The sequence below is a fragment of the Rhinatrema bivittatum genome, chromosome 4 (genome assembly GCF_901001135.1).
Source record: "Rhinatrema bivittatum chromosome 4, aRhiBiv1.1, whole genome shotgun sequence".
Lineage (NCBI taxonomy): Eukaryota > Metazoa > Chordata > Amphibia > Gymnophiona > Rhinatrematidae > Rhinatrema > Rhinatrema bivittatum.
Window position 1 is genome coordinate 357456232 of NC_042618.1, and position 23410 is coordinate 357479641.

Here is a 23410-nt window from a genome sequence, read left to right on the forward strand (position 1 = left end):
TCTGCTAGTCACAGAAAATACTGAGGGATCGCAGGAGGCACACCGGTATATCTAGGGGGTGCCTTTCAGCTTCTGACTCCATCTGCTGGAGGGGAGGCACAATCCAGCAGTCTGGACTGATCCTGGTACGTACAGGGAACTAGTCATTAGTTAAGTCCTCAGCCAGTGCCCACCTTGAACTCCCTCTGCTGCACTTGCATTTCAAGTGCTCACACACAAAAGCACTCCTGAAAACAAGCTGGGTATAGCCACCCATGGGACTACTGAATTGCAATGAATACAAACTCTGAAAAGGGAAACACCACTCGTAGTTCAAGTTATGTTCTTTATTAGAAGGCCATGCACTGCCCTCGTTACAGTACTCAAAAATCACTGTACATTGACTTAGTGAAAACACTGGCTGCATTTTCTAGTACAAAAAGAAACTAAAAAGTTCAGGAATGTAAAGAAATCCAACTTAAATAGTGAAAAAGTGCACCATAATTACTGCTGCACTGCAGTCATTTCTGCATTTTCCATATAGACTTGTTTTCTTAAATAACTATCTTCCTGGTAACACACAATATAAAGAGCAATTATGAAAAAAACAGACATTTACATATATTTCTAACTTATTGGGGATATCCTGTTGGCATTGGATAACCCATCATAGGAGTTGTAGTAGCAGCAGCAGCTGTAGCAGCAGGATATGCATACTGCTGTTGGGCCATACCATTCAGCATAGTTCCATATTGTTGGCTGGCATCATAACCGTTTTGATAAGATGCTGTTTGATTTCCAGACCTGTAAGTGGACTGCATGCCAGCTGCACCATAGCCATTTCCAAAGGCATTGCCATTACTGTAGTTGGGAGTATTGTAAGCACCGTTCTGAGCTTTAGAACCAAAGCCTCTGTCGTAATTTTCCCTGTCTCTAAGACCGCTACCAAACCTCTTGCCTGTAGAGTATCTGTCACGTCTGTCATCCTTCATGCCTCTACCCCTAAAACGACCTGTGAAGGAGAAAGGGGAAAGCTATTTAATACACATTTTTCTGGTCAATTATACTGCCACTAGGTAAACCTGGACTGCTGCAGCCTGTCAACGGACATTATCCCCTCCCTCACCTACCCCACAAGAGCAGCAACAAGACTAGATCAATAGGAAGCCAAGAGCTAATGTTGTAGATTTCAGCAGCAGGAATCAAAGCCTGGAAGTTACATACATGAAGTGCAAAACTAGGAATACATTCTCGTTGTGTTGAACAGATGCTTTTTTCTAAAGATGGCCAATACCAAACAAGTTTTCCCTTACAGGAAACAGTCTTCACAGGTTTCAATAAAAATGAGCAAGCATAGCCAAGATCAAGAAGGCATCTGCTCTATGACAAACTGGTTCTCCAGACATGAGCATGCAAGATTTAATTTTACACAGAAAATATGCATGGCATCAAATAGGAATGCCAAGTGCTTATTTACCTCTGTCTTCGATTAGCTGCAGTAGTTTGGGGTTGATTGCCTGGTTAGCCTCCCGAAGGACAGAGATGAGGTCGCTTACTTGCTTTATATTGTTAGGAGTAAAGAAGGTATAAGCTGTGCCTGTTTTGCTACTACGGGCTGTTCTTCCAATTCGGTGGATATAGTCCTCTGAGGAATTTGGGTAGTCATAATTGATGACAAATTTCACATCTTCCACATCTGTAAAATTGTTGCAGTGTAGCAAAAAGCAATGTACAAGGTTTTGCACACCACAACAGCCAGACCAAAAACACAAGTTAGACATAGTATTTCCAAGAAGCATAAGGGCTGCAAAGAAGCTGATTAATTGTTCTTCCTACATTCTTGCAGAAGTGGATAGATGTACTTATGTACCCATCTTCACCCACCCAGTGATTTTAAGCCTTACCATAAGGAGTATGCATTCTCAGTTCAGCAAGTTTCCCTACAGATAAGTCAAGTGACATCTGAATGCTTCTCTGCAGTCGGGCCACGAAAGCACTGCAGCCTCTTCATGTGTTCATTGAGGACCAAAATGGACAAGGTCCTTCCTATACACACATTAGAAGCAAAAAAAATTCAGGCCACACTGCTTGTCTTGCCAAGACCTTACAACCACAGCTGCAAGAAAAACATACCTGTCCCCCTTAAATCAAAGCCATCAAGATGTTTTTATGCACTGAGTCTCGTCTAGGCAAGCGCTTCCAAGAAGCCAGGGTTCACTTGAGAATGTGTCTCTCTCTGGCAGGTCTCGACATGACGACTATTGTACAAGGTGAGGGAGGAACTTGAACTTGTCAGACATGTATGGAGGTCGCTGCTTTCCCGCCCCACTTGCTATAAAAAAGGCAGAAGGTTCTTCACCTTTTTATAACTCATGTGCCAGTACTCACCAATTTGTACAAGGCTTAGTACATTTTAAAAGCTGATCTCTCCATTTCCACTTTGGGGGAAATGAAACTAATGTTTGGATTTATTTTCTTCCATTTCAGCAAGCTCACTGAAACTCAAAACCCACAGATCACAGCACACATAATGTACACAGATAGTAACAGCGCTGTATCATGGCAACATGCAAAACATGGGACAAGAAAAGAAATCAGGGCGAAGAAGCACATTTTCGTATCTGAGAGAACAGTTTCGAGGTAATGATTTTTAAAAAGTCTTTGCCTTTTGAAGATTACTGGCACACATGTTCACAGCTTTTCACCTCTCTATTTCGACTGGAAGCAGCCAGCCGATCATATCCACTAGTCCTCCATCCCCCTCGAGTCCTCGGATTGTCATGCCTAGGCCTTGCCACAAAGACTGCACCTTTATGTGAAAAAAACTCAGAAAAATGCAGAGGTTAAAGAAAGCAGTAAACTTTCTTTAAAATGTTTTGAAGAAAAATCACAATTTAAATGCACATACTAACCTAACCCTCTTGATGCAACATCTGTAGCAATCAGGATAGGAGCTTTACCATGTTTGAATTCTGCAAGAAAAAAAGTAAATCTTTGTTCTTGTCCACTAGTCAAGAGAAAAAAAAAAAGCAAAAAAAGCAAAAAGGTAATTACCACTTAGAACCCAGTCCCGTTCCTGTTGACTCTTGTCCCCATGAATACCCATAGCTGGCCATCTGAAATAGTAAGATGTTCCAATGAAGATGCAGACAAACCAAACAGAACAATTAAGCAATATTAAATGAATTAATGCTATAAAATGCTTGAGTTATAGCAAATCTCTTAACTCTGCTTCCTCATCTGAGGCAATGCTCTGAGTGTACAATTCTTGCAATCGTTAATTCAGTATACCAAGTGACTCATGCCCCAAGTTTTAAAAAAAAATACCATATTCAACCCAAGGCATATGAAGTATGAGTTGAATTTACCCATCTCTCCTCATCCGTCGTGTAAGGTCATCACATCGCCGTTTGGTTTCCACGAAGACAATAGTTTTGTTTTCTTTCTCACTCATAATTTCTTCCATTAAACGAAGCAGCCTGAGAAGGAATGAACCCAAATACTAAGTGACTGATGCATTCGGAAAGTTAGTTTATGCTTATAGTGTAAGCCTAAGGCTTTTGATGTGGGGGACCTAATCAACCTATGTTTATTAGGCTACCAACTCAACTACAAGAGAAGGGGGGGGGAAGAGAAGTCACTGTGTTCTGATGTTAGCTGTTGGTTTTTAGCAATTAAATCACTTCAAGCAGCAGACGAATTTTGTCTTGCATATGTGAAAGTGACAGTAGCTATGATGCCAAAGATTGGTATGGTAAATAGAACCAAATTTCTATAATCTGTTGGAACACTGAAGAGATCCATTTTACTGTTAGGAAACAAACTTACTTTTCATCCTTCTCTCCATCCTGACACACATCTACAATCTGTAGAATGTTGTGGTTTGCACTCAGCTCCAAAGCACCAATGTTGATGTGAACATATTCCTTCAGAAAGTCTTCAGCAAGCTGTCTAACTTCTTTGGGCCATGTTGCACTCCACATCAAGGTTTGTCTGTCAGGCTAAAAAGGCAAATAAATCCTTTAATAGGATCCCTAATCTCTTGGCTGACAATAGTACCTCAAAAACCATGGAATGAGGTATCAGAATTAGGGTGAAAGGGGATAGACCTGGAAGCAATCTAAAGACATTTCTTTACAGAATCACCCTCCCAGTGGAAGTGATTGAGACTGGGACAGTGTGAATTAAAGCATGAAACTAGCACAAAGGATCTCCAAGTGGAAACGAGCTGAGTAGTATGTGGATGGGTGGACTAGATAGAAACAAAATGGCAGTTCATACCCCAGATCAGTCCAGACAAATGGGTTTATGCATCCCTACCAGCAGATGGAGGCAGAGAAAGTAAAACTGACCCTGCTTCAAGTACCCTGATGCCACCTGCAGTTCCTCAGAATTAAACTTTACCCAAGCTAAATGTAAAATCGTGCACATAACCCAAAAACTTCTAACAAGTAAATGAGTAAACTTGGCAAGAATTTTGCAATTAAAAGTATGCCACAGCTGAGCTGAAGACTCTCCCCTTTTTATAATGGGTGGGATCTGGACTGATCCGTGGTGCTACAGGAACAGAAATTAGCAGATAAGAATCAAATTTCTTTCCCTGTATGTACCTGAATCAGTTCAGACTCCTGGGATGTACCAAAGCTCCCTAATAGAGGGTGGGACCTGTAGAGTCCTGTTCTCAAAACACTTTCCTCTTGATCCCACACATCCAGCCAATAGTGCTTAGTGAAGGTATGGAGTGGCTTCCAAGTTACCTTACAGAGACCCCAACTGGGCCTCTGCCCAAGAGGTCGCTTAAGAGAGTAGAATGGGCCCTCAAACCTTCTGGAACTGGCTTACACTTAAGGATGTAAGCTGAGCAAATAGCTTCCTTAAGCCACCTTGCAATGGTAGCTTTGGAGGCCTGAGAACCCTTCTTTGGACAACTCCACAAGACAAAATGATCAGACTGCCTAAAGTTGTTTATCACCCTACAAACATCCACCTCAGAATCACTCAAGTCTGAAAAGGCCGGCAATTCCACTGTCTTGACGTGAAAATTGGAAACCACCATCCACAAAGATACCCCTATGTCCGATATGCAAAGGAAAGCATCTCAGCATGACAAAGTTTGCAACTCCAAAGTTCTCCTTGCAGAGCAAATGGCTACCAAGAAGACGACCTTAAGAGTCAAATCCTTAAGAGTCCCCCTGCGGATAGGTTTGAACGGAAGCCCACACAAACCTCAAAGCACGAGATTAAGATTCCAAGGAGGGCACAAATTTGACTTCCCAAATAAATCTAACCACTCAGAATGATCAGATAATTTGTATCCATCCATCTTCCCTCAAGCAAGCCAAAGCTACCGCCTGAACTTTAAGTTGAAGGAGAGACCCTTGCCTAAACTTTCCTGAAGAAAGGACAAAATGCAGGACAGCAAAGAACAGAGGGGCTGAACCCCCCCTAGACACACCATGACTCAAAGACTTTCCATATGCGGACACAAGACAAGAGGTGGACTTCAGTCTTGCCTGAAGAAGGGTAGTAGTCAGAGTATCCCCAGACCTCAAACCGTCTGGTCTCAAGCCAAGCTGCTATACAAAAGTGATCTGCCTAGTCAGAAAATATAGGGCCCGGCCGTAGAAGATAAGGCGACAGTTGCAAAAGTCCCTTGATCGCTAGGTTGACTAGATCCACGAACCATGGCCAGCAAGGCCATCCCCCAGATGCTTCTCTATCCGGTGTAAGACCTTGCATACCAAAGGCCATGGATGGAAAATGTTTAGAAGGGCCCCTTGAGGCCAGGGTGACAAGAGCATCTATACCATCTGCTCCAGCAAGGAGCCTTTGCATTGTGCCGGGTTGCCATCTGATCAACATGAGTACCACCCCATTTTCTGCAAATCAGCCACATCACCATGGGTGACAATTCCCATTCTCCTGGGTTGAGAAGACAGAATAATTGGCCTGAATGTTTGATCCCTACGATGTGAGATTTGGCTCCATCCAAAGGATTAACCTCCTGCGCCTCTGAATGACTTAGTGCCGCCTTGCCAATTGATGTAAGCTACGGTCGTCGCATTGTCTGAGAACTCGTTCCGTGAACCAAAGGCCGCACTGGTCTCCAAGCAATTGATAGACCAAAAAGCTTTTCTCTGATCAGATGCCCTGGGCTGCTTCTCTGGCACACCACTCCCCAGCCAGAAAAGACTAGCATTGGTAGTAGGGATGACCCAATCTGGGACCTCTTACACCACTCCCTTCATCTGAAGCCAAGCCAAATTCTCTAAAGAGTGAGGGATACAGGCTGATAAAATCCCTGATGAAGGACCACTGTGCCAGGATGCAGTCTACTCAGGGGCAATGGTTGCCCATCCAGGCGACATGGCCTATCAATCGTCTGGAGATGAATCGGTCTTAGGTGCCAAGCAAATTCTAATGCGTAACAGTGCTTTAAGATATCCAGGACCCACTGGATGGGTGATCTTGACCCACTCCTCGTAGAAGAGGGACAGCAGTCCCCCTATCCTGAGAATTGAAGAGTGGGCCAGCAAGATTTCATTGTGTGGACTTGGGAGCCCCTTGGGAGGGGTTGTCCCTGGACTGTCTTCGGCCACAAAAGGAATGGGACTAGGACTGTGATTAGAGGAGGCCGGTCTCTGAGGAGCTGGTCTGGACTGATGAAAGATGCTGTCCCCTGAAGTGGTAACATGTTGAGCTAAAAGTCCTGGAACTCAGGTCGATCTTCGGGCAACTTATGCACCTTATTCTCTCCAAGGGACTGGATGAGTTGTTCCAGTTAGTCTCCAAAAAGCAATTTTCCTTTGAAAGGCAAGGAGCCTAGCTGAGCTTTGGAGGAAGAAACCGCCGACCAATTGCGAAGCCAAAGCAGGCATCTAGCAGAGACGGTGGAGGCCATGGACCTGGCTAGGACTGAGGAAATCATAGAGAGCGTCCGCCCCATATGCAATTACCGCCTCCAGGCGGTCCGCTTGCCGTGCTTCGTCTGGAGGAAGCTCCTGAGCACCGAGCAATTGTTGCATCCAACAAAGCCCTGTTCGCTGCAGACCACTGCTCGGACCCCCCAGAGCAGAAACTTCGACGATTCTCTTTAAATACACCTAGAGCTTGCGATCCTGGATGTCTTTTAGCGCAGTGCCGCCAGTGACCAGGATAGTTGTCCTTTGTGACCGCAACACTGATGCATCAACGCTGGGCACCTTGAGGAAATCCAAAGATTCTTCTGGGAGTGGGTACAGTTTGTCCATAGCTCTGCCAACCCTAAGGGAGCCATCAGGAACATCCCATTCTTAACTGAAGAAGCTTGTGATGAAAAGGAAGCTTTTGCTGGGGGACGAAGACCTGCCAGGACAGGGTCCCCCAGGCTCTTGTGGGTCCTCAATATCTAATTCTTCAAGGACTTGAGGAATGAGTGGATCCAATTCGTCCCTCTGAAAGCCGTAAAATGCGGGGGTCATCCCCTTCCAGTAGTGGGATCAGATCATCCAAGTCTGGATCAGGATGCTGAGGGAGGAGGGGGGGTCTGGGTTGGACGGGAGACCACCCACACCCGAGAGGGTCTCGGAGGGATTCCTGGTGGTTGTGTGACCCCTGCTCCTGGTAACTGTGTGGTCCCTAACCCTGGGAGCACAGGAGAATCAGGAACCTGGGCAAGATCTGGCAAATCCCCAATCCCTTGGAGCCTAGGGATTTTGAGGAGAAGGAGCTGCTGCATCCTGAGAGATCCTTGCTAAGCATCATGCATAAGCAAAATGAACTCTGTAGAAAATGGTTCGGGGGCGGCAGCAGCGGGAGGGACCACATTCAAGTGCCCCACTTAAATTAGTATCAGGTGGGATCGCCGGCATCAGAATCGATGGGGGAGGCGAAGATCCGTAGTAGTCTATGAAATCGGGAGGTGTAGGAGCAGGCAGCTCTGAATTCAATATGGCCACCGTCCCCTCTTCAGAAAGGAATGGAGCCGACCTCCCAGAGGGCTGGCATGCAGAAGTGCGCGAAAGCGAACTCCCCCCCCCACCGGGGAGCCGCCTCGCACGAGAGCCGCCCGGGCTCCCCGCAGGCTGCACATTGTGTCTGACATGGCATGGGAGAGTGAGGGGAAAAACAATGCAAATAACTCTCCCGGAGGAGAGTGTCAGCAGCAGTAATCCACAAGTTATGTAAGTTAGGGAGACAGGAATGGCACCTGTGTCTCAACGGCCCCGAGGAAGCGACATCTCAGGGTGGGCTGCTGTGCGGGGAGAGGTTGGAGCCTCCAATGTGCACCCAGTGACAGCTATTAAAATGCTGAAAAAAAATACAAAAAACCTTACCCCCAAATGCAGAGTGAACAACAGAAGACTGTCCCTAAAAAGTTCTGCCTGCAAGTCTCATGACTGGGATTAGAATAAGAAATCAACCTCTGTTTTGGTTTTTTTTTAAAGTTGATCCATACTGAAAAGTAAGAAAAGGTAAGAAAATGCTCAAAGTCTAGCAAAAAGTACTGGGGAACCATAGGCACCACCTGCTGGAATCAGAAATACTGAAGGGACATAGAGGACGTCCTTACAGTTTTTGCTCCGACTCCATCTGCTGGAAGGGGGAATTAGTCCAGCCCACTGTCTGGACTAATTCGGGTACGTACAGGGAATGCATGTTTGCATATTTATCATCTGCTGAAGTCAGAAATACTGAGGGACAACAGGTGGCACTATGTAGCAGTGCCCAAAGTTCTAATTGTTGACTCCATCTCCTGGTAGGAATGCACAACCCACTGGTCTGACTGATCTGGGTATGTTCAGGAACTGGTTTCATTTGAATTTTAGGGCCACGCATCCAAATCCACATACAGATCAGACTAAGCATGTCAACCCCACCTCATACACAAAATGGAAAACCTGTAGTACATCTGGTATTAAGTGCATAAAATTTTTTATTTTCTGTAGTTCTTTGAAAGCCAGGTCTGTCTACAGGTCAAGGACATGATTTAGAACTATTCAGCCCAAGCATGACTTAACTTACTCTGATCTGGTCCACAATTTTTCTGATCTGAGGTTCAAAGCCCATGTCAAGCATTCTGTCGGCTTCATCAAGCACAAGGTATGTACATCTTCTAAGATTGGTCTTTCCAGCTTCTAAAAAGTCAATTAATCGTCCAGGGGTTGCAATACAGATTTCGACTCCTGCAATGACAATTATAGCTTACCAGTATTTCAACAAAATTAGATTGCCCTCCTCCCAAACAGGCAGGTAACCATTTTACCTCTTTCTAAATCACGGATCTGTGGTCCCTTTGGAGCACCTCCATAAATGCATGTAGACTTCAGACGGCATGCTCTGCCATATTCAGCTGCCACTTGTTGAACTTGTTGAGCCAGTTCTCGAGTTGGTGCCAGCACCAATACCTGCAAATATAGCATCAAAATTGAAGATTTAAACACTGAAATAGTCAAACCCTTTGAGCTTTCTATGTCATGAATTGTCTTCATATGCCTCACTAAAGTTAATGAAACTGTCTGAAATTGTCCCCTCCTGCAATATAAGCTACTGCACAAGCCTCTCAACATTTACTAGATACTACCTACAAATCAGCTTTGTGGTTAGAGCAGCAGATTCAAATCCTGCTGATATTCCTCGAGACCCTTGACAAATCACTTTACTATTGCCTCCTATACAAATACAGATTAAGTTCCCTGGGTCAGAGAAATTCCTGTGCATTAGTGTGCTTTGAGCTACCAATGAAAAATGTGAATTAAAACCAAATATAGTACAAAGTCATACTTAAATACTTACAATTGGCCCATCCCCTCGTTCCAGGAATGGTTGATGGTTTATGTGGACTATGCCAGGCAACAAGTACTATTTTGAAAACAAATAGAAGTTAGTAGAAAATAGGAGTCTGTACTAACTGCATGCTTCAGACTTTAGAGAGTTTACTTGCTATTCCCCTTCACAGGCCTGGTTAGTGGTTTCCTTTGAACAGCACTTTTCAGGTTATACAAAATTGAATGACACATTAACATAGTACTTGAGGCTCAAATTAAACTGGCCACCAGTTCTAGATCTACTTGGCTTTTACTAGATTTGCAGATTTCATTGTTAAAAATGAGAATACTAAACTTTTTGCTGATGAGTGATATAAGCAAGCCAATTTAGCTTGAGCTTATAGTTTTCTTAAACAGTAAGAAGCTAAGTTGCCATGCTGGGTCAGACCAAGGGTCCATCAAGCCCAGCATCCTGTTTCCAACAGAGGCCAAAACCAGGCCACAAGAACCTAGCAATTACCCAAACACTAAGAAGAACCCATGCTACTGATGCAATAGCAGTGGCTATTCCCCAAGTATAATTGATTAATAGCCATTAATGGACTTCTCCAAGAACTTATTCAAACCTTTTTTGAACCCAGCTACACTAATTGCACTAACCACATCCTCTGGCAACAAACTCCAGAGCTTTATTGTGCATTGAGTGAAAGAATTTTCTCCGATTAGTCTTAAATGTGCTACTTGCTAACTTCATGGAATGCCCCCTAGTCCTATTATTCCAAAGTGTAAATAACTGAGTCACATCTACTCGTTCAAGACCTCTCATGATCTTAAAGACCTCCATCATATCCCCCTCAGCCGTCTCCTCTCCAAGCTGAACAGCCCCAACATCTTCAGCCTTTCCTCACAGGGGAGCTGTTCCATCCCCTCTATCATCCTGGTTGCCCTTCTCTGCACCTTCTCCATCTGAACTAACAGATATTAGCTTCATAACACCTACCAAAATCGCAATAAATGCTTTGTGCAAAAACAAAATGGTTTGAGCACAGATTTGTACTGCTTCCAAAAAGTTGGATTCATGGAACCCAAAAAGCCTGAGGACACTGACAATAGCAAATGGTAACTATTTGTAAAAAAAAAAGTAACCTTTAGATTCAAAGACTTACAGAAAGCGTTTTTCCTGATCCAGTCTGTGCTACTCCAACCATATCCAACCCACTCAAAGCAACTGGCCATCCTTGTGCCTGAATAGCTGTTGGCTCAGTGAAATTCTGACCTTTTATTACATCCATGAGGTTAGCTGTTAAAGTAGAGAAATTAACTTGTTACACCTAATAATGCAGAGGCCCTCTAACTCAGTTTGCCATCACTAAATTTGTTTTTAATTATTAACTTTCAAATTCAGAATGCCGGTATATAAGAAATGCAAATAAATAAATAAATAAAATACAGTGCAATACTATTGTACATTACATATTGGGAATTAACAGTTGCTAAAACTATCAAAAGTAGCAATTATTTAGCATCCCAAATAATTTTTTTTAAGGGACAAGATCCTCCAAAACAAACCCCTAAAGTGTAGATAGAACTCAGGACCAATGGGTTATGCTCCCCTGCCAGCAGATGGAGACAGATTTCAAAGCTGAAATCACCCTAGATACAACCCTGCAGTGACCTCAGCCCTTCAGTATTCTCTTCAAAAGCCATTGTGGACATATCATTGAAAAAATATTAAACAGATTAACTGTACTCAAAAATGAACTCCAGTAATTATAGATTCCCTGATCACTGCATACCTATGATCTCTTGAAATCTATAATCACTCCACAGGCAAATCCTTGGCACTGTTTTTGGGCAGCTGGGGGCAAGATGCTGAGCCCATCTGTCTACACTATGGAAAACAAAATCAGGTAGGAAATGCAGAAATTTCTTAGCATGCAGCCAGGTGGACTCAGGACCAAAGGGATGTACAAAAGCTACTCCCGATCGGGGTGGGAGGATGCCTGCGGTCCAGTTAACAGTTCTTGCAAAGGCTGTGCCCTCTCAGGCCTGAACATCCAGGCAATAGAACCTGGAGGACCACGTCGCCGCTCAGCAGATGTTGACAGGAGACAGCCTAGCTTCCGCCCATGAGACCGCCCAAGCCCTAGTGGAATGAGCTTTAACCTGAAAAGGTAATTGTTTTCCTGCCTCCACATAGGCTCCCCATGGCAGCCTCCTTAATCCAGCAAGCTATGGTAGCCCACAAAGCTGGTTTGCCCTGCTTCCTTCCACTGTGAAGGACAAATAGGGGGGTCCGTCTTTCAGACTGGTTCTGAAACTTCAGTAATGCACCAAAAGTGACATTCAAGGGACAGAAGGCAGAATTCTTCCACATTGTTGCTCTTATCTAGGGATGGTAACAAAATGAACTGATTCAAATGAAATTCTAGACTACCGTGGGCAAGAAGGAACACCAAAGTTGTAGTACATCTGGAATCATCCAGAACAGTTCAACACAAGGCCTGTAAATTCAGATATGCAACATGCCGAGCATTTAGTCACCAGGAACAATGAGTAAGGTTAATAAATGCAAGGAAGGACTGCGCAATGGCAGAAAGAAGGGTCCTGCCAAGAATTCCAATACTAGATAAGATTCCACAAGGAAAATGGCTGGAGGAGCTTCACCCCTTTCAGAAAAATGGACCACATCCAGATGAACTGACCTTCAGAGAGTTAAAGGCGAGACCTTTATTCAAGCCATCCTACAAAAATTCCAGAATTAGTGGGATTTTGAATATCTGAGGGGACCCCCATATTCTTCATACCAAGACTCAAATTACTATCCAGACCCGCATATATGCTAGGGGCGTAGAGAATTTCCATGTGTTGAGTAGGGTGGCAATTACTGCCTCTGAATATCCTCGCTTCGCCAAGCAAGCCCTCTCAAGGGCCAAACAAGACAGAATCTAGTCAGATCCTCAAGGACTGGTCCCTGCTGTAGCAGGTCCCTATGCAGTGGGAGGTACAGGGAAGGTCTCCTGTGCCTCCCACTGCCTCCTGGACCAATCTGGGGCTACTAGGACTAAACCCCATGTGGTGCTCGATTCTGCAAATGACTGCCTAGCAGGGGCCACGGCAGGAATGTGTATAGCAACTCCTCTTCTGGCCACATCTGAATGAGTGTCTATCCACAGGGACCACTATCTTCTGCAATTGACGAATTGGGGAACCTTCATGTTGTGAGATGTGGCAAACAGGTCGATAGGAGATTCCAGCGATCTACCAGCTGAAAGGCTTTGCCCGACAAGGTCCACTCTCCTGGACCAGACTTTCCCTGCGACACGTGAGGCTGATACTGTCTGTAGATGTATTTCTGCCCATTCCATAAGGAGGTCTCATGTGACACTTGCTGGCTCTTGGATCCACCTTGGCAGTTGATGTAGGCTATCATGTTGTCTCACATTATGCTGACTGCTTGACCCTGGAGTATGTGGCTGAATTGTAGACACCAATCTGACTACACTGGTTTCCAGGCAGGTTATGTTCCAGAGGGTCTCTTCGTTGGGCCATCAGTTCTTGACAGTGAGCTCCTCAGCCCTGTCGGCTTATGTCTGTCGTAAGGACCAGCCAGCTCAGAGAGGACAGGGTTACACGCCTGCCCAGATGAGCTTCCTGCAGCCACCACTGGAGCCAAGAGCATACTTCCATCAGTAAGTGGAGGTGAATTGAATAGTCTTGAGATTACCGGTTCCAACATGACAGCAGGGAGTGTTGAGGTCACAAGTGTGCCCTCTCCTACAGCACTACTTGTAGGGATGAAGTCAAGGCAAGAACTTGAAGATAGCTCTGCACTGTGAGGCATATCATGCTCAACCAACATACTTGGGACATCAGCCTCCTTGTCCACATAGTCTGAAGACCTTGCCCTGGGTTTGAGACTGCTTTTGTCCAGGTTTACAACTCAACTTAGTTCCTGAAGCAAGGATGTCACCTGGAACTTCCACACTTTGCCTGGATCAACCAGTCCAAGAACTGGTGCACCGGGATTCCCTCTTCTCACAACACTGCTGCTACGACCACCATAATCTTGGAAATTGTTCTGGGGGCTGTGGCCAGGCCAAAGGGCAGCACCTGTAACTGAATGGTGACCCAGTACTGCAAAGCATAGGAAACTGATCCTCTTGACTGATATATAGGCCTCAGATAGGTCCAGGGAGGTTAAGAACTCTCCAGTTTGTACAGCCATTACCATGGAGCATAGGGTTTCCAAGCGGAAATTAATAATTCGTGTTTGTTGACGCTCTTGAGATCCAGGATGGGGCGAAAGGAACCCTCCTTGCTACGATGAACTAGTGCTCCATGTTTTCCTGTGGTGGAGGTACGGGGGTTATAGCCCTCATCCTGAGGAACATTAAAAGGATAGTCTCCACTACCTGATTCTTCTGCTGGGAGTGGCAAGGAGATATATGTCCCGAGAAGTGCTGCAAAAGTTCAACACAACCTTCTCATATGACCTCTAGTAGCCATTTGTCTGAAGTGATCCATCCACAATTGGTAGAATAGGGACAGTCGACCCCCTATCTCCTTATTCCGAGTGGGTCAAAGTTTAATTTGGAGGTTCGGATGAACCTGAACGAAAGCCTGCCCCTCTCTTGGGCTGTCTGCTCCAAAAGGACAGAGACCTCTGAAATGCCGAGTTTCTGTAGGGATGAAAGCATTGGGAGCCCTTGGATCATCCCCTCATAGGCATGGGGTGCTGTAACTTATCTTCTGTTAGCTGGGGAACTGGGGATTTGCCCCATTTGCTGGACAGCTTTTTCAATTCACTTCCAAAGAGAAATGATCCTTTAAAGAGCATCTTTGTGATATTTATCTTGAAGGTTATCACCACAGAGGTAGACTGGGTCTGAGCATGCATCATCTAAAAAAGCAGTGGTAGGCTTCATAACTGCTCTGGAATTTGCCGAATCATCCACCTCGAGTGATGCAGGCACAAACAAGCTACCAGGGAACAAGAAGCTATCTGTAAGGTCATTGCTATTGAATCAAAGTCCTGATTAAGGATGGACTCCAGTCTACGATTCACATCCTTTAAGGCCACTCCTCCCTCCACTGGGATAGTTGTTCGCCAAGATGGCACAGACCAGTGAATCCACTTATAGAGCTTCTAGCGCTCATCCACTTAAAACTTGTTCTGGGGCATCCCACGCCAGGTTAATCAACTCCTGGGTAGCTTCTGGTACTGGAAAGTAGCAAGAGGCTTTCCATAGGGATAGCCTAATTAGATTCTTCTTTGGTTCTGGCAGAGTCCTCCCCAGTAACTCCCAGCATCTTCAGGGTCTGGGAAACCAGAGCTGGCAATTTGTCTTTATGGACAAGGTAACATGGTTCAATTCTGTTCTAGACCAGGGGAAATTTACCCCATCTTCCAAGGAATCTATATCCTCTACATCCTTGCTGTCCAGGTGCCTGCCAGGACACCCATGGTCAGGCAAGGCATGCCTCGAGGTTTGCCAATAGGAGAGGGAGGGCTTACCAGCTGAGGTTCCATCCAGACAGGGGCAAGTGAGGTAGCAGACTGCTCCTGTATGAAGGCTTGAAAAAATTCCACCCAAAAGAGCAGCTGGGTCCTTGCTGAGGGGGGATATGATGGAGGTCTTTGGTGATGACTGCATGTTCAGATGGCTTGTGCTTAAAAAAGTTTTATGCACTGGATTTTGGGCGCCTATGCAGGCTGCAGTGAGATGCGCACAGCCTGTGCCCCCAGCTTTACTTGAATTCCACGCATACACTTGCAACACTAAGAGTACAGTGCATGTGCAAAGCAGACACTGCACACACCAATGCTCCATGGAGGGTAGTACAGCACAAGACGTGGGTGCAAGATGGCACCACCGCAGCCTACCATGCAGCATGCCGACCAAGCCTAAGGTGGGGCCTAGCCTACTGGGAGGCCGCTCAACCCGCTCAGAAGCCCACTTCATGATCCTGTTGGGGTAAGGGGAACATCTCTACAGTGCGTCGAGCAAGGAAACCGGAGGAAGCCTTACCAAAACCTCTCTGAATCAGGAGGTAGTTTTTCCCTTACCGGCTGAGTACAAAGAGAGTCTCCAGCTGCAGGGGGAGAGGTCTTTGGCAGTCACCTCCACCTACTGCCTTTCAGCTGCTTAAGCGGCAAAGTCCACAACTGGCTACCCAACCAAGGTACACCTGAGGGATCTCAGAAGTCACATTCGGAATTCTGAATGTGGGAGGGACCTTTAGGAAAGGTCACAGGAGAGCAGGACTCAATTCTCTCCAATTTAAAAGAATTTCTTCCAAGAAGTACAGCAATCCCCAAAGGGAACATGTCCACCTCTACTAGGAGACTGAGAAATATTGAAGGGCTGAGGTCATTGCAGGAGTGTATCTAGGGTGACATCAGCTTTGAAATCTGACTCAGTCTCCATGTGCTGGCAGGGGATCATAACCCATTGGTCCTGAGTCCATCTGGCTACATGCTAGGAAATGTAATACTTCCCTCATTAAGACTTCAGAGAAGGGCATGTAAATGAAGAGAAGTATTAGGGCATGAGGAAGCCAGCACCACTGGCTGTTCAAGAACCTCCTCCAAGCTAGGGTCCAAGAGAAAAAATGGCCACTAATACCCTGCTTGACTCAACTCTATCAAGGGACCTAGCACCCCTGGGAGTCATTTCTCCAGATATATTTGACTATGGGACATGGTTTACATTTCTACCATCTACTGGAGATCGAGAAATACTGAAGGACTGCAGGTGGCAAATTCTCTTAACAGCATTAGAGAAGCTTTTATTCTGTCTATCTGCTGACTGGGACGAAAAATCCATGCATCTGGACTGATCTGGGGTATGAGCAAGAACTCATTTTACCTAGTTAAACCATGTAAAACCAAACTTTAGAGATATTTACCTGGAAAATTTGCTTCATAGAAATTCATAACTGGTTTGGGGCAGTTATGACCCCTTACTGTGATCTCCTTGCTTCTTCTGTATTGCTCAACTTCTTGCTACAACAGTGTAAGCAATAAGTCAAGTTTCATCAGCTTTATGCAGAACAGGAAATTTCAACATGTACTATTAAAATATATAGAAGACAAGTCTAATACTACACTATGATTTTATTCCAGTCTATTACAAAAGAAATAATGCTAAAAATGTTTACATAAACTGACTCAGGAACAGGATGGATATTACTCATAGGTTTACCTTTGATTTCCAGACATTCTAATTATAACTTTTATTCATGTTTCATAACAAGCCAATTTGTTCAAACTGTTCAGGACATCCAAATACTAACTCTGCTAAAGTTACAACCCTCAGACAAATGGAGAGTAAGGTATGCAACCATGCACTACAGAATGCCTAGGCTTTCTGAAACTTACTGCAGTGAGCCTGGTTACATTGGGATGCTCCTGGTAAAAATTCTTCTCAAATTTGGGTAGCTCAGCCAGGTTCCAAATTTTTTTGACAAGCCTCTCACCGGGGTTTCCAAACTTCTTTCCGGGTGGGGGTCCTCCCCTACTCCCAAAGCGAGGACCACCAAATCTGAAAAGAACAGAGTTGTTTTAACACCACGAACATTTCTGGGCCATGGCTTTCCGCCTAAATGTTCTGATCCACAGTTACGTCTTTTAACTTAAATCACCTTAACTTAGGTACTCTTGTTCAAACCACTACGTTAAACACGTGAAATTTTAATTAAAAAACGACAAAATGTACACATCTTCAATTAAACGTCGATTTCGAGTTATACTTGCGAATTAGAAACCCCAATCTTCTACACGCAACTGAAAAAAAAAAAGTGATCGCTTTCGACTGTTAAAAAGATTGCTACAGGCGGGAGCGGCTTCAAGTTAAGATGACTCAGACACCGCACCCGCTATAAACGAATATGGAGAAACTATATTTAAAAGAAACCAAAACCGCCTTTCCCCACCTCCGAGTTCTGGGAAAAACCCCAGCTCTTCCTGGTAGTGCAGCGGACTACAAAGATAGCGAGGGAGGAGTTTTATTCCCCCACCCCCAGGGCAGCCATTTCCGATTACGCCACATTTTTTCCAGTTGCCATTTTCTGGCCGGCGCTGCGGGCACGAGACAAAAGGCGCGTAGCCGGCATTTTGTCTGCAGCTCTCGCCCCGGCCGCCGCATGGCGCCTGGACCACCATCGCCCGTATGCTTTCCTTCATTCGCGCAGTCACTACATTTATATATAGATATATATCGGTTGACATCACAAAAATCTAGTCAACTTATTTATATCAAACGCGATTTAAAACAAAAAAGGATAGACTCAAATGATTTTTTTTTAGTTGATTTAAGCTACTCATCTTTCTACATAACACAAACGGCTACTAACGGCACTCAATTTCACCTAGGACCATATCTCTTTTTCTTTTGCTTTTTTAACGGGCTGCGTAGGACCCGCCGCCCGAAGATTCCGCTTGACAAACGGTAACTAACCCCCATCTCCAACTTACCCTCGGTCCCTGCCGCGGTCTCTGTCGTTCCCGTATCCAGGCATGGTTTAACAATATTAACACGAAAAGTTAAGTTACTTGAAAAAATAATAATATAAATAAAAAAGCGCCACTGATGAGAAGCAAAAACCTGGTGAGCAAGGAATAGGGGAGATGTGCGCAGCTCGGAGACCGGCTTTATAGAGAAAGAAGCCGGGTCCGCGCCTAGGGGATGAGGTGAGTGCCGCGCTGACGTCAGCTGTATCCATCCGCCTCATTTACCAGACAAAATCGTCCTTACTCCTTGCCTCGGGGTGGGGGCGGGGCTTAGTACCGAGCTCAGTCAGCTCTTTGTGGTGGGTAATACAGGCTAGGAAAGCGCTTCCCCTGTTCCCTCGCTTCAGAAATATGTTTGAACATCCGCTCCCTATTGTATGTCGTCGTGAATTTATATTGCTTCTCAAAGTCCGAACATAGCCACCCCACACCGGGCAAAGGCAATGTTCTCCTGCAGCTTTTCCTCGCGTATAGGTTTTTTTTGGTACGGATTTGAACTCCATTTGACGGAGTGTCTTAAGCTAATCCTGTAGTTGCATAACCGGAAGCCCCTGACCGGCCGGTGTTTGTACGGGACACGCCTCTTCCAGCTGCACTTTTTTCTCTTTTGCCTGTTGCGGAAGCAGACCATCCGGCAGGAGGGTTGTGAAATGAATTTCCATGACGACCGGTGTGACGCAGATGTTGTAATCGATTGAAAAAATGTCTAAAGTAAAAACAAACTATAGTAAATGAATTTGAGGTCGGAATGGGCTAGCTGTTCTTTATTCGGCGTACTGTGAACCGGGGAGTTTGGAAATAATTTTTTAATTAAAAATGTGTGCGGCGAATAGGGTTCTAGCAATGACGTCATGTCCGGAAGTAAGTGCCTCAGGGGTTTGCAAGCAGTAAAACCCGAAGGCGGTTTTAAATGTCCGGAGTGGGAGGGGGGTACTGAGTATTGCTATAGCACTGTCCTTTCGGTTATCCTTAAAGTCGCAGGATGGGGACGGAGGAGAAAGGTTAGTTAGGGATGGGGTCCATGGCTTGAGTGAGGTGATTTGGACTTGGCTTGATGCTGCTGGGGAAGGGGCTATTCAGGCTCCTTATGATCCAATACTTTCTTGCTGAGGTTTGTGGTGCCGGTGTTGGTGAGATATTGTTAAGGCTAGCAGGTGTGGGTGTGTTGCCGCCCTTTAATAGCCAAAGCGGCGCCAGAGGAGCCGCGGGTTACTTGGTTACTTACAGAAGCAGTTAAAGATTAGACATTCGTTTTTACACCTTTCTCCCTCATATTTTAAAAGTACTGCACCATAACGTTTGCACACCATATGTTAATTTTGATTATGCTTTTTATATAATAGAAATGCTCGGTGAGGAAATATTTGACATGCTTCAATAAAGTATTACTACGTGAAATTTTCCATAGAGAAGGAAACTATAGGGCAGTATATAAAAATTATGAAATTGTAGAGGATGCTTAGTGGAACATGAAAAATGTTTATTTGAATAGTCAGTGACCGGTGGTGGTAGTGGAAACAGTACTTGTGGTTTATACATTATATCATATACCTATCCAATCGCTCCAACTAAACTTCTTCCACCACCATCCGCTGAAGAAAACTGTGCTACCCTCCTGACCCTACAAATATGAAAACTTGAAACGTTTCTCTTTCTTCCACGAAATGCTCATGAAAACCCAATACTGTTTACATGATCTCTTTGGGAGAAGATACACAGTTGCGTTGTGATTGGCAGCACTGGAATCTTGTGGGGAGCAAAACAATTGTGGGTAGTATATTGTGTGCCAAGTTTAGGGCCAATTAATTTGCTGTGTTATATAAAACCAAATAATTAGAATTCTTAAATAGCACATTATGTGTATGTATAATGTGTTTTGTGTCTTTTTCCCCCCCCCAGCATGGGTAGATGTAGCCAATGATCTTCTTTCAAAATGTCACATTGATCGATGTATAAAGAAACTTTCAGAATGTGATGGCCTTATGTTTGTTGCTTTGTATGAAGCTATCTTGGGAGAGAGAGTGCCCGGTAAGAGCATGTATTCTGTTTGAGAGGCAACTAATTTTTGTTCTTAAAGTAGCCTTGCAGTAGGCCCATAGAAGTGATGTTACATGAGATAAGCTGTGCCGTCTGATTTCAGTGATGTGATACTTTTTTTTTTCTCCATGATAAAATGTCACAGAGGCTGCTAGCAGCTTAAAGACTAAAAGATTTATAGAGGCATCTGGACTCATCCTTGAAAGCTGATGCATAAGGTGGCACCAGCTTCTGTTGTTTTTTTTGTACAGACCAAGAAGCTGATGAAATAAAGTGCATGTGGGGAAAATGTGGATCCAAATGGATGCCCATTTTTTTTTTTAAGGCACACACATTCACCTCTCCTGGGTGCCCGATGCAGTATGGATGTATATGGATTTATTACCCATGCCCTCCAATGTTCTAAAACGGATTCACTAGGGATAAATTGTGCCTCCCTAGCGCATCCTTGGCATTGGCCGCCCAGGAGACATGGCTATATGCGGGTTACTAAAAAAGATGCTCAATTTTTGAGCGTCCATTTTATCCCGCGACAGCGAATTTACTGGCACGATATACATGAATAATATACACGGCCTTGAGCATGTGTATTGCGCACCCAAAAATTTTTTTTCCCTCAAGCCTTTTTTTTTTCTTCAGGATTCTGCTTTGCGTAGCTCCTCCTACTTGTATTGTGACTATTGTAGGTAGAAGAAACCACAGAAAAATAATATATATTTTTTATTTTTAGGTAGACCCCTTGTTGTGCGGCAAGACTTTACGCCTGTTCCAGGGCAAGCATAAAACTTAATGGGTTAAACAGTGCGCTTTGGGAACACGGCAGTTTTTTTGCATCGCCGGTTAATAGCTAATAGCCTTATCTACATTGCATTTACATGTCTTGAGCGCTATTATCTACACCTTTTGGAGGCGTGATTTGGAGGTGCTGATTGCCTTATTGCATTAGGGGTTATGAACGGGTTTCCATAACGTGCTTGTGAGGCTGGGCACACTTTATTGCATTGGTTTCTAACATGGTTAACCCTCTGGAAGTTTTTGTGATTTTATTTATAAATTTTGTATTCCACTGATCTACAAATCTCAATGGATAACAATAGAACATGCATAATATAAAAGAAATGTCTGAGCAAAATAAAAACCACCAAGAAACATACAACCACAAATACTAGTAATAATATGGTATGTAAAATGTAAACTTGAAGTAAAAGTGGTTAAGTACAAATGAAGAACATTGTGTTTATTGGTGAATTTTAGCACTCTTGAAAGCATGAACCACTGGGAAGGTCACTGATGCTCTTAATAAAAATTGGGTAGACAGTGCAGAGGCTTTAATTCTGCATCTCTGGATGGGAGGCTCATCTCTATGGCCAGAGATGTGATCTGATTTGTAATTTCTCTTACAGAAGGTCCAGTTAAGCTTTTCAGTTCAATATAGACCTTTTTCTCTCTTCCTTCTCAATTTCCCCTATAGTATTTATTTTATATAAAATTGTAGGGTTTTTTTTTTGTTTGTTTTCTCCAAAACTAGATTGGTTCTATCCTTTTGCCTCACAGACTCAAGAGAGAGATTTTAGTTCTCACAGATGTCTGGTCTCAGGAAGCAAAGAGGGTCTAAAGTTAACCCATCAAAGAGAAAATAATCGCAGCAAAACAAACTCCAGTATCTACAGATTTATAGTAGCTCAATGGTATTGGCTAAAGTCTGGTATTAAAAACTTCTGTATGTTGCACAGCTAAGGAGCCACCGTCATGACTAGAACCAGCCCTATTTTCCTAGGCCTGTGCTGCTCGCCTACTCAGCAGATAAGTGTATTAATACTGTAGTGCCCCTTTGGCACATTTTTGAAGGTAATTTTCCCAGATTAGATAAATACAATTTGATGACTTTTCAAAACATTTATTTCTTTTTTTATACCTTAGATTTCATTCCTGTTTCAAGAAATCAAGAAGATGATGCACATAACATACAAGCAGTAATAGATTCACTTGCTTTAGACTACTTGCAGGTCAGCCTTTCTCATATAACTGGTAAGTAATCTTTTTATTAAATGCATCTGTGAAATTGTGTGTATGCAGAATAAATAGATTAGATTTTACCTTTTTTATCCAATCTGAGGTGCCTTTTCATTAGTACCTTTTTCCTTTTTTATCCAATCTGAGGTACCTTTTCATTAGTACCTTTTTACTTTATAAACTAACTCCACAGATTTGTAAGATTTGTATCTCATCCAAACTGTAGAGAAAAGATATTTATACTTGTCTCTTCCTTATGATTGTGAAAATCAGTTTAATTCTGACCCCCCCCCCCAAAAAATAATTGTACTATTCACCCCCAGCTCCATCCACAAAGAAAAAAACACACGCGGGCCGATTCAGTAAAGTCCGCGGGAGAGCGGGTGAATGCCCGCTCTCCCGTCGCGCGCACAGGCCACTCCTGTGCGCGCGATTCTGTATTTAAATGAGGCTCGGCGGTAAAAACCTGCAAAAGGAGGCGCTAGGGACACTAGTGCGTCCCTAGCGCCTCCTTTTGGACCGGAGAAGCGGCTGTCAGCGGGTTTGACAGCCGACGCTCAATTTTGCCGGCGTCGGTTCTCGAGCCCGCTGATAGCCACAGGCTCGGAAACCGGACGCCGGCAAAATTGAGGGTCTGGTTTTCGACCCAACAGCCGCCGGCCGACTTCAAATTTTTTTCTTCTTTTTTTTTTTTTACTTTTGGAAAGTTTCGGGACTTCCGACTTAATATCACCATGATATTAAGTCGGAGGGTGCACAGAAAAGCAGTTTTTACTGCTTTTCTGTGCACTTTTCAAGGTGCCCGAAGAAATTAGCGCCTACCTTTGGGTAGGCGCTAATTTCTGAAAGCAAAATGTGCAGCTTGGCTGCACATTTTGCTTTGTGAATCGCGCGGGAATAACTAATAGGGCCATCAACATGCATTTGCATGTTGCGGGCACTGTTAGGTTCGACTGATTGGATGCACGTTTTTGGCCCCTTACTGAATAAGGGGTAAGGGAAAACACGCGTCCAGTGGGGGTTAACAGTGCACTCCGTCGGAGCGCATTGTACTGTATCGGCCTGAAGGTGAGCTCATTGAGACATTGAAAATCCAAAGCTGAAAAAGCAAGTTGTCCCT

The 23410-nt window shown here is 44.3% G+C and overlaps 2 protein-coding genes across 8 annotated transcripts in view; one reads left to right on the forward strand and one right to left on the reverse strand.

Moving 5' to 3' along the window:
* Positions 1 to 305: 305 nt before the first annotated feature.
* DDX5 (DEAD-box helicase 5) lies at positions 306 to 18402 on the reverse strand. The gene is made up of 13 exons (XM_029600763.1): positions 18205 to 18402; positions 17110 to 17272; positions 16638 to 16734; positions 10892 to 11025; positions 9754 to 9819; positions 9224 to 9365; positions 8983 to 9143; positions 3808 to 3980; positions 3348 to 3458; positions 3034 to 3095; positions 2892 to 2951; positions 1457 to 1675; positions 306 to 991 (listed from the first exon to the last, which is right to left on the reverse strand). The coding sequence occupies exons 1-13, from the start codon at positions 18246 to 18248 to the stop codon at positions 612 to 614; spliced, it is 1812 nt and encodes a 603-aa protein (XP_029456623.1). The 5' UTR covers positions 18249 to 18402; the 3' UTR covers positions 306 to 611.
* The window catches only part of CEP95 (centrosomal protein 95), a 159294-nt gene continuing 154167 nt past the window's right edge, over positions 18284 to 23410 (forward strand). The window contains exons 1-4 of one of the 7 annotated variants that reach the window (XM_029600758.1): positions 19144 to 19241; positions 19952 to 20007; positions 20140 to 20268; positions 22198 to 22305. In XM_029600758.1, coding sequence (XP_029456618.1) covers positions 20223 to 20268; positions 22198 to 22305 — 154 coding nt within the window. In that variant the 5' untranslated portion in view covers positions 19144 to 19241; positions 19952 to 20007; positions 20140 to 20222. The other 6 variants (XM_029600760.1, XM_029600759.1, XM_029600761.1 and 3 more) reach the window with 6 other exon arrangements.